This window comes from Ranitomeya imitator, chromosome 2 (assembly GCF_032444005.1).
Source record: "Ranitomeya imitator isolate aRanImi1 chromosome 2, aRanImi1.pri, whole genome shotgun sequence".
Lineage (NCBI taxonomy): Eukaryota > Metazoa > Chordata > Amphibia > Anura > Dendrobatidae > Ranitomeya > Ranitomeya imitator.
Window position 1 is genome coordinate 609,698,389 of NC_091283.1, and position 12,178 is coordinate 609,710,566.

At 42.1% G+C, this 12,178-nt stretch overlaps 1 protein-coding gene across 2 annotated transcripts in view; it reads right to left on the bottom strand.

The window, feature by feature from the left end:
• Nucleotides 1-5,658: 5,658 nt before the first annotated feature.
• The window catches only part of PCTP (phosphatidylcholine transfer protein), a 96,419-nt gene continuing 89,899 nt past the window's right edge, over nucleotides 5,659-12,178 (bottom strand). For both annotated transcript variants that reach the window (XM_069752450.1, XM_069752448.1), the window contains exon 6: nucleotides 5,659-5,795. In XM_069752450.1, the coding sequence (XP_069608551.1) occupies nucleotides 5,721-5,795 (75 nt within the window). In that variant the 3' untranslated portion in view covers nucleotides 5,659-5,720. The remainder of the gene's footprint in view (nucleotides 5,796-12,178) is intronic.

The window sequence follows — 12,178 nt, forward strand, 5'->3', positions numbered from 1 at the left end:
CACTTCTTTGTGCGGATTCCGCAGCGGTTTTACAACTGCTCAAATAGAAAATCGCAATTGTAAAACCGCAGTGAAATGCGCAGAAAAAAACGCGGTAAATCCGCCATAAATCCGCAGCGGTTTAGCACTGCGGATTTATCAAATCCGCAGCGGAAAAATCCGCAGAGGACCAGAATACGTGTGCACATACCGAAACCCTAACCCTAGCCCTACCCCTAACCCTAGCCCTAACCCTAACCCTAGCCCTACCCCTAACCCTACCCCTAACCCTATTCTAACATTAGTGGAAAAAAAAAAATTTCTTTATTTTTTTATTGTCCCTACCTATGGGGGTGACAAAGGGGGGGGTCATGTATTATTTTTTTTATTTTGATCACTGAGATATAATCTATCTCAGTGATCAAAATGCACTTTGGAACGAATCTGCCGGCCGGCAGATTCGGCGGGCGCACTGCGCATGCGCCCGCCATTTTGGAAGATGGCGGCACCCAGGGAGAAGACGGACGGGACCCCGGCTGGATCGGTAAGTATGATGGGGTGGGGGGGACCACGGGGGGGGGGATCGGAGCACGGGGGGGGGGATCAGAGCACGGGGGGGAATCGGAGCGCGGCAGGCGTGGAACGGAGCACGGGGGGCGTGGAACGGAGCACGGGGGGCTGGAACGGAGCATGGGGGGGTGGAACGGAGCACGGGGGGGTGGATCTGAATGCAGGGGGGGTGATTGGAGCACGGAGGGGTGATTGGAGCACGGGGGGAGCGGACAAGAGCACGGGGGGGAGCGGAGCACTGGATGGAGGGGAGCCGGAGCAGTGTACCGGCCAGATCGGAGGGCTGGGGGGCGATCGGTGGGGTGGGGGCACACTAGTATTTCCAGCCATGGCCGATGATATTGCAGCATCGGCAATGGCTGGATTGTAATATTTCACCCGTTATAATGGGTGAAATATTACAAATCGCTCTGATTGGCAGTTTCACTTTCAACAGCCAATCAGAGCGATCGTAGCCACGAGGGGGTGAAGCCACCCCCCCTGGGCTAAACTACCACTCCCCCTGTCCCTGCAGATCGGGTGAAATGGGAGTTAACCCTTTCACCCGATCTGCAGGGACGCGATCTTTCTGTGACACAGCATATGCGTCACAGGTCGGATTGGCACCGACTTTCATGACGCATATGCTGTGTCACAGGTCGGGAAGGGGTTAAACCCCTGACATTCAAAGAAAGAATTTGTAAAGTCATGGTACCATTATACTAAAGCCTATAATGCTGGTATTACCCAGTGACCCCACTGGCGGTGTACCAAAGCTTATATACAAATAACTGCCAGTTCCATAATAACAATCAAAAATCAATATAGACAGAGAATGCCCGGGGATTTGGAGATAAAAAACTTGGAGGGAAGAAAGGGGAAGGGCAAGTATGTAGTAAAAAGAACCAAAAAATAAAAAGTAAAAACAAAGGAAAAAAAAACAAAACCAAAACATAGGTCAATATACGAGGAATCCTCGTAGGAATGTCCGGAACAGTCCAGAGTCCACAGAACAGAATCTGCGTGGAGGGGTGAAAGTGAGAGGTTCACAATCCAAAGTCCCACTGAGGGGTGCAGTAGGAGAGCTCAGCAATCCAGACACCGTCCGTGTGACACTGTCAATCTGTAGACCAGTCTGAGGCTATTTTCTTTCCTGTATCCGCAGATCTGGGAGCAAAGGGTATTTTCCAGGTCGTAAGCCTCTCCTCTGCCTGTTTAGGCGAGGGGCAGGCGACCGTGCGTCCTTCATAAGTGATAATCAAACGCACAGGATTAAACCCCCATCGGTAACGTATGTTGATGTCCCTCAATGCTTTACAGACATGGGCGTATTCTCTCCTTTTGGCCAGGGTAGCAGCTGACAAATCCGGGAAGACCTGGAGATCCCGGAATTCAGGGGGTAGGTCAGTGGGGCTCCTTATCTGCTGCAGGAATGTCTCTTTAGTAGTGTACAAATGAATCCGTGCAAGGATGTCTCTAGGAAGAGATGGGTCTAGATGCTTGGGCTTGGGTGTTCTATGTACCCTGTCCGCCAGTAGATCTCTCGAGGAAAGTGAGGGTAGGACAGCCTGCATAAAATTCTGGAGGAAAGCAGCTAAATCTTTATCTGCAACATTCTCAGGGATTCCTCTCACACGAATATTGTTCCTCCTGGATCTGTCCTCTAAGTCGTGCAATTTATTAAACGCCCCTGCTAACTTGCCTTTTATAACTTGGTTTTCATCCACCAGAGCGTTAATTACAGAGACATATTGAGACATTTTGTTTTCCAAATGATCCGTGCGGGCCCCTAAGGAGTTAATATCTCCTCTTATCTCCTTCAACATGTCCTGCATATCCTCTTTTAATGAGGCGCGTATAGATGTGAGGAATTCTTTCATATCCCCCTGGTCATAGGTGCAGAGCTGCTATATTGTGCTCCCGCTGAGGTCTCATCTCTTTCTGAATCCTGGGAGCCGCGGGAGGAGTGTGATGATCTGGAGGGAGAAGCCGCCGCCATTTTCCCTGCGGCATGTGCGGTTTGAGACCGCGGAAAGTCTGGCAGGCGAGGAGGAGAGGTCTTCTTATTAGATCTGCCTCGGGTCATCATGTGCCCAGTCGTGCTGCGGTGTTAGCGGTAAGCGCCTCAGCGGTCAGGAGAGTCAGTGAATGTCAGAGAGTCAGTATGAGCCGCGTTATGTCTGGTGGTGCCAAAGCTCGTCACCTCATTTTAGGTCCAGCATGACAAGGTTAGGTGTGGGACAAGCCCAGGACAGTGTAGTTGAGGGTACAACTCAGTGATGATGTTGTAGAAGCAGAGGAAAAACATACAGGAAGCACACTGTCTCTGATATATGTCTTATTGTTCTCCTGGGTGCTGCTGCTGGAAAAGGGATGGGATTCCAAAGAAGTAGTTTACCTTCTCTTATGGAGGAGAGTGACAGTGGAAGGCAATCAGCTTCGGTTGACTAGAAGGGATATTGTCAGCCTCCCTTATCTCTCACACTGGAGTTGTGTTTGCTCAGCAGAGGAGGATCTGTCCTGGCCCCCCCACTATGAGAACAGGGCTATTGCTAGCATGTGCAGGCTGTAATCATTGCTCTGCTCAGGGGGAATCTCCTAATAGATCTGACTGTGGGCAGAGAAGGATTAAGAAAACCTCTGGAAGATGATAAAAGTGCTGGTGTTTCTGCTGTTAGACATTTGGGAAGTGAGAGGTGCAGAGAGCAAATTACAGGCCCTCCTCCACAGGGGAAGCACTGGCCTGTTACACTCACCAGGCCTCGAGGCTCAGGCTCCAGAGATCCCTTCACACTCTGTAAAAGCCATTTTCTTGTGGTCCACCAGATGCAGCACACTCTCATGGAGGCTTAGATGGTAAGACAAGATGATTTACAGCAGCAGTGTGGCCGATGGATGTTGATTTCCAGGCTGCAGATCAGGAGCTCCTGGAAGAAGCTTCCTCTCTTGATGGTGCCTAAGCCACACCCCTCCGACCTCCTTCTTCTAAGTAGAGCTTAGAAGGATTCAGCTAGTCATGTTTTTAATCATGTCATGTCATGGACCTAATGTAAAAAAGAATAATAAGCTGGGTAGAAAGGCAAAATGAGCAATTGTAAGTACACAGTGCTGTATAATATGATGGTTGCAAAATATTAGGGTAAAAATTTTGATGGCAGGAGTGCTTCTTTGAGGTTTTACTCAACTGTACAGGCCTAAATCAACATTTAAAACTGGCTAGCCATTCTCATCACTATTCCTATACTGATTGACCTCAATTATGGAAAATAAAGTTTAAAGAGAATACATATGCTTGTACAGGTTTGCTGTATAATGGAAGTCTAAACATTTTGTTATATTCACTAGACTTTTAGAAGGGTTGTCTGGTTACATTAAAAAAGGGGCCAAGATTGCGTATGTTTTAAAGGATTTTCCCAGGCAAGTGTACATTCACGCTATGTGGCACTAGACTTGTGAATCCTCACAAAGACCCAATCTGTTTTCACCATTCGGACCAGACCATTTTTTTTCAATGCTGAACAGTGTCACTTTATAAGAATATAAATCTGGAACACTTCAATGTATCCTAATGATTCAGAGAATATTTTTCTCGACCTGTTGTACTTCATGTTAGTGGTAAATTTTGGTGAATATGGTTTCCACTTATTTAAGAAAATATTGAAAATGTGACAAAAAATTAGAACATTTTGCAATTTTCAAGCTTTTATTTGTAATGCCCTTCAACCTGATAGTCATATCACACAAAATAGTTATCAAACAACATTTACCACATGTGTATTTCACATCAGCATCATTTTTTAAATATAATTTTCTTTGTTAGGATGTTAGAAGGGCTAAAAGTTTATTAGCAATGTCTCATTTTTACAACAAAATTTACAAAACCAATTTGTTTTGGGGATCACATCACATTTGAAATGACTTTTGAGGGGCCTACGAGGCAAAAAATACCCAAAAGTGACACCATTTTTAAAAACTGCACCCCTCAAGGTGCTCAAAACCACATTCAAAAAGTTTATTAATCCTTTTGGGTGCTTCAGTGGATATAAAGCAATGTGAAAGGAAAAAATGAACATTTTACTTTATCCCACAAAAATATTGCTTTAGCCCCAAATTTTTCATTTTCAAAAGGGCAACAGGTGAAAATGGACAGTACTATTTGAGTACAAGAATGCGCCCCATCAAATTTTGTACTGCCATACTGGCTGGAATAGATAGTGGACACCATGTCACGTTTGCAGAGTCATTGATGTGCCTAAACAGTGGAAATCCCCAAGTGACCCAATTTTGGAAACTACACCCCTCATCAAACTTATTTAGAGGTGTGGTGAGCTCCTTGAAACCACAGGTTTTTAACAGAATTATATAATGTTGAGCCGTGGAAATGAAAAAAATGTTGCTTCAGCCCCAAATTTTTAATTTCCACAAGGGTAACAGGAGAAAAGTGGTCCATACAATTTGATGCAGAATTTCTCCTGAGTACAACAATACCCCATAAGTGGTGGAAAACTACTGTTTGGGCACACGGCAGGGCTCAGAAGGGAAGGAGCAACATTCAAATTTTGGAGTGCAAAATTGGTTGGAATACATGGCATATTTATTCCAACCAATTCATCTATATATAACATTTCATATATTCATATGAAATTTGAATTACATTACTGCACTAGAAAATATGAAAAATTGAGAATACTTAGCACATATCAGCCTTTTGATATTTGTATACATTGGCTCTCTGAGCAGAGAAATATTTTGATTGCAAAAACATTGCTGCAAACCTCTATATATATTGTTTAACAGCTTATGAGATCTAAGAAATATCTTGAGCTCAGAAAACAAACCATAAACAAACAGCCTTCATGCCAAAAAATCATTAAAAACCATATAATTTATTTTCATTCCCGTCTTTTTGACTTCAGTTAATCCCAGACTTAGGAAATATAAAATGCACTACAAATAACCCCTCACACAGTGTCTTACCAGCTTTAAAGATTTAATTATTGGAATAATCCAACTAATTGACAATGAATCTTGCCATTATTTTTCATTTCTGCAACCAGCAGTTGACGACATAGAACACGTTTTGGGACGAGAAGTTCAGCAAAACAATCAGTATATAAATCATGTACACTATTTAGAATTTAAGTTTAGTTTATTAGTTGCCTGGTATCATTAAAATGATGTGCTTGTTTTATCTACTTTGTAAAGTCTTTCGCTGTATATCCTGCGCATGCCTTCTGCATGTCTTTTAAGAAGTTTGGAACTCCATTCTATAAGAAGTAAAAAGAGAGAATTAAAATGTGAAAATTACTTAAAATACAACTATTTTCAGTAAAAGTACGGAGCACATTAATTGTCCAAACCTTCCTTGCATTACTTTTTCTATATCTGTGTATCAGTTTGACTTTTAAACTTTAAAAAGGTTTCTCACTTTTAAGATAATGATGACCCACTGGATGAGTCATTAATATTTGATTGGAAGGGATCTGACACCAGACACCCCCTATCCATCAGTTATTCTCAGATTTCTATTCTGGATTCCATAGCCTGGAAAATTGTAACTTGTTGCTGGATGTTTTTTTCCCCTTTAGGATTTCATGAGAAATTCTACAAAAAAGTGAAACGCAACATTTCATGTTGCATTAGAGAGAACAGGAAATACAGGGCGAGGGAATGACCCATGTACAAGCACATACACAAGACGGAATTTTTCGACTTTAAAGAGCACTTATTGGTAATTTGGTTGACAAGCATCATGCTGTACAGCTGAAGAAACTCAACTGATTGATAGAAGTTGGAATTTATGAAGCATTTTACACCAGAAAACAGGAAGTAAAAATTTGTAAGTTTGTATAACATACAGTTGTGCAAAAATGTATCGACTTGGCATTTTTACGGCAGTTTTAGCAACTTTTTGAAAAGTGGGCTAAGTTTAACACGATGGGGTGTGATCTTGTGCGGACCAACAAACTCACTATAATTTACGCAGCTAGAGTACATTTTCTGATGCTTGCGCTTGGGCAGCTAAAAGCCCACCAAATTCATTAAGAGCATAAAAGCTGTGGGGGAACAAAAAGCGCACAAGACCTTCAGGTGATACCCTTTTAGCTGCAAAGGAAGGTACTCACCTGAGTAGGTTGTGTGCAGGCACAACTGCAATGAACACCTGATGATATCAGTTGCTGCTGCCTCGTGGCTGGGGAATGATCTCCACCAGGATAGTTAACCAGTTTGAATGATCACACAATATCGGGCTGCGCTGCTGTAATAATTGTTGAGACCAAAATGTTGAACGTTTTTATTTCCACAACTCTGGACTGGCGTCTTTTTCAAGTGAAAAAACATTAGCTATGTGTCATGCTGCTGCAATGCAAGTAGGTGCAGGCGTCACTAGATGGCAGTAGAGAGGAAGCAGGTCTGCACCTAAACAGAGCTGACCTGAATGCAGCAGTGAGGCTACCACAGGTGGCAGCAGAATAGTCAAACAATCCGGGTCAAATCCCAGACTGTAGTGCAGTACCAAAGGAATAAGCAAACTCGCGGTCAGAGACAAGCCAGGGAGTCAGTAATGGTCAGGAGCGGATAAGCCAAAAAACAAAGGACAGAAACAGGTCAGGATTCAAGCCAAGTTAAAACCAGGGAGTCTGCACACTAAAGGAAAACACTAAGTCAAGACGGGAACAGGGGAAAACAGAGACACGGGTTCAAACAGCAAACGCAGCAGAACCAATCAGAGCAATCAGAGTCAGCTACAGCAGCACTAGGCAAAACTACAACTGACATAGCCTGCAGGAAGCAGCGGCAATAAATAGCCAACCTGAACCTAGACAAAGGCTGAGAAAGGTAAACTCTTTACATGACCAGACCGGGAAAAAGGGGAAACAGGACTCAAGACCCGATCTGGATAATGACACTATGCAATTGTTATTTTCACTTGAAAAAGAAGGTAGTCCAGTGTTGAAACGCGTTGTGGAATAAAATACCGTTCAACTCATCTTGGTCCCAAGGATTCTTTATTACAGCAGTGCAGCCTGATATCGTGTTATTGTCCAAACTGGTCAAATTCATTAAGAGGACATTTTTGTTTCACTTGAAAAAGTCGCCAGTACGGCGTTGACATGCGTTGTGAATGAAAAGCCTTTTGCTCAGTATTTTTCTGGAGAATTGATTCACTTCAGCAGCACAGCCCACTTATGTATTTATCCAACTGGATCCAATATCTCCAACCACGGGACAGCAGCAGCTATTTTTCTTCATGCCTTCATAGTAGTTGAGCCCATCACATCACCACCAGGTGAGCGTAACCTGCACTCTCCTACTCTCCCTTCATAGGGTAAGACCCTACTGTGTGCCCTGTTTCCCTCTCCTAGATTAACACAAATTCATTAAGCGGCATCTTACTACAATGGACTCTAGACCAAAACTGGGGTATGAAATTCCAGTTTTGATAAATTTCCCTATAGTTTTGAGGTGATAGATTCAGTCTAACTTGGACATTATTATACTAATTCTTAATTAGGGATTAAGGTTTTACTGAGTGGCTACCCACTCGACTAAGACCACAGTGAATAGAAATTTCAATTAATGTATTACAAGTTATACTAAAACTTTTCCCTCCAAATGATAAATAAACCTGCTGATTTAACCCCTTTCCGACATTGGGCGTAATCTCTCCCTTTGATGTGGGCTCTGGCGCTGAGCCCACATCTTTCCTGGCTCATGTCAGCTGTTTTGAACAGCTGACATGTGCCTCTAACAGCCGTTGGTGGAATCGCGATCCACTTGCAGCTGTTAACCTGTTAAATGCCACTATTAATCTCTGACAAGGATTAGTGTGCTGGAAATCTCACCCATCAGTGACCCCGTTACATGATCAAGGGTCACTGATGGGTCGGCATGACATGTCTCCAGCAGACTTCTATGGTTGTCATTGCCAGATTGCTAAGAGCGCCGCTCGGTGGTCGGCGCTCATAGCAATTGAACATTTCTGCTACATACAGGCAATGTGATCATTGCCTGTATGTAGCAGAGTTGATCAGACAACTATAGCTTCTAGTCTCCGATTGAGACTATTAAAGCATGCAAAAAGTTAAAAGGTTTTTAAAAATATAAAAAAAAATTAAAATATAGAAGTTCAAATCACCCCCTTTAAAAAAAAAAATCAAACACATATTTGGTATCGCCGCATTCAGAATCGCCCGATCTATCATTATAAAAAAAGAATTAACTCAATCGGTAAATGGTGTAACGAGAAAAAAAAATCAAAACGGCAGAATTACGTTTTTTTGGTTGCCGCTACATTGCAATAACATGCAATAACAGGCGATAAAAAGACCTACTGTATCTACATCAAAATGGTATGAATAAAAACATCAGCTCGGCTCGTAAAAAATAAGCCCTACCCAGCCCCAAATTACGAAAAATGGACACGCTACAAGTCTCGGAAAATGGCACCTTTTTTTTTCAACTAAACTTTGGATTTTTTTCACCACTTAAATAAAAAAGAACCAAGACATGTTTGGGGTCTATGAAATTGTAATGACCTGGAGAATCATAATGGCATGTCCGTTTTAGCATTTAGTGAACATGGTACAAAATAACAACAACTGTGGAATTGCACTTTTTCTGCAATTTCACTGCACTTGGAATGTTTTTCCCATTTTCCAGTACACAATATGTACAATGGTGTAGTTCAAAAGCACAACTTGTCCCGCAAAAAACAAACCCTCATATGGCCATTTTGACAAAAAAAAAATAAAAAAGTTGTGGCTCTGGGAACAAGGGGAGCAAAAAAATGAAACCGCAAAAATGGAAAATGGCCCGGGGGTTAAAGAAGCATTCCGCCCATGAAAGTTTGTATCCTCTTAATATATTGCAACTCATCTTATTATATAGCACTGTGTATGTTCATTTTCGTCTACCCAGCTAATTCTTCTCTTTTGTCTGCTCTAAGTTTTTTGTCCCTGCATTTATGATTCCCTTCTTCAACTCCTGACTCAGCTGCTCCCTTCTCCTGCTGCCAGGGACTTTTGCAGTGACTCATGACTCAAACAGTGACATTTGCCTCCTGTTTCTACATAGAGTTTATAAGGATTCAGCTAGTTTTTAATCACGTGATGTCATAGACCTAATAGGAAAAAATGAAGATTAACTGGGTAGAAAGGCAAAATGAGCAATTGTAAGCATTCAGTGCTATATATAATAATATATTAAGAGGACAAAAAGTTTGATCAGAGTGCTTCTTTAATCATACTCCATAAACTGATACAGTAGGGAAGCCTACTTGCTTTTTTAACTACTCCTGAACTGCCCACTGATTATAAACATCCCGCTGTCCATGCCTTGGCTCTGTCAAAAAATATACACTATATAAAAATAACTTCATTTGTGAAGGGGAACACAAATTGAAATGTTTTTAGAGGTCCTTTGTGGTTATTAGAAAAAAATAAGACATTTAAAAAATGATATTTTCCACTAATATCAGCAAAAAAAGAAAATAAAAATGACATGAAAATTAAGTCCCATGTATTGTATAAAAAGAGGCAAAAATTATTTTTAAATCCGAAAGAGAAATTATGTTTTAGAGTAGTTATAAGAGCATATACTATAAAACTTAAAGGTGTGCCTGGTCAGGAATAAGGAAAAAATGGCTGTTCATGAACTGGCTAAGCTTAAAGGCACCGTCACACTAAGCGACGCTGCAGCGATACCGACAACAATGTCGATCGCTGCAGCGTCGCTGTTTGGTCGCTGGAGAGCTGTCACACAGACAGCTCTCCAGCGACCAACGATCCTGAAGTCCCCGGGTAACCAGGATAAACATCGGGTTACTAAGCACAGGGCCGCACTTAGTAACCCGATGTTTACCCTGGTTACTGTTGTAAATGTAAAAAAACAAACACGACATACTTACATTCCCGGTGTCTGGTCAGGTCCCTCGCCTTCAGCTTCCAGCACTGACTGAGCGCCGGCCGTAAAGTACAGCGGTGACGTCACCGCTGTGCTGTGCTTTACGGCTGGCCGGCGCTCACCAGTCAGTGCGGGAAGCTGAAGGCGAGGGACCTGACCAGACACCGGGAATGTAAGTATGTAGTGCTTGTTTTTTTAAATTTACAACGGTAACCAGGGTAAACATTGGGTTACTAAGCGCGGTCCTGCGCTTAGTAACCCGATATTTACCCTGGTTACCAGTTAAGACATCGCTGGATCGGCGTTACACACGCCGATTCAGCGATGTCAGCGGGAGATCCAGCAACGAAATAAAGTGCTGGACTTTCCCCAGCGACCAACGATCTCCCAGCAGGGGCCTGATCGTTGGTCGCTGTCACACATAACGATTTAGTTAACGATATCGTTGCTACGTCACAAAAAGCAACGATATCGTTAACGATATCGTTATGTGTGACGATACCCTAAGAAGACAGAAAATACAAGTCTAACGAGTTGTGCCTTTACATGCTGTAACAATGCTACTCACTTGTGAGTGATAGGAGCTATCACAGGAACCATTTCTATTTACAAGTCCGGATGGTTTATTTCAGAACTCATAAACCACATTACAGGAAAACTTAAATACAGCCCTTGTCCAGCACAAAGTGAAACAAAGCAAAAAGTCCATACAATAGTGCTAGTTTTCCCACTTGGGTTAGAGTCCATCTTCTTAGTCCTTTAGCAAAGCCACACAATTCAGGAGGTATACATACACGCTTCAGCTGCTCACAAAAAAACCTAGCCCTATCATTGCTGATTAACCCCTCTTACTACTATTTGTATTAGAGCATTACACCAGGTTTATGTCACAGAGAACATCCACTACATATCTCCCATCCACTATGTGTCCGTCAGCCATCTTACAAGATTTTTTTTTTTAATTAAAAGGTTCTTGTCATACTTTTGTTACAGTTCGCTGGTTTTTACTGAAAAAAATAGTTGTTAATATCCACATTTAGTTTGGATTGGATTTTGCTTTCATCCAACAATAGTTCGCATCAGCAAGCCTCTGTGCTTAAAGGTCTCTGCAACGTGTCCTTAATATTTTGAATTATTATTGTCAATGGTATAGTGAGGATCTGTTAGCATTTGTTGCTAGTCTTGACAATAAAGAATGTCAAGATGACAGTTATATGACAAAATCAAATGAATACATGAATATTATAGATCGTATCATGCTACAGTGCAGGCGCCGCCGTCTACCTGATGAATGTTATTTTTTTTTCAAACAATATTCTATGCAGTATGTAAAATAGGGGGCAGTGACCTGTCATAAGCCCAGAAGGATGAATATGTAAGCAAGGCACCACATAAAGACCTCCCCACAGACCGCCGCGGAGCAGAAGAATACGAGTATCATTAACTGAAAATTGCAAATAAAGGTAAAACAACAACCACAAGGCAGATTTCGCCAACCCAGGTATCATTTTAATCAGTATAACAGCGCCAACCTGACAGTGTCTGTAGGGTAATGAGCACAATCCTGCTGACAGGTTCACTTTAAGGAATAAACTTGCAAAACATTGTCAACATTTCAAATCATCTCACTGCTTCTCATGCTTTCTTCTTTGACGTATCAGTCAACATGTACGGCCACGTTCACTCATTCAATATTTGGTCAGTATTTTACCTCAGTATTTGTAAACCAAAATTAGGAGTGTAA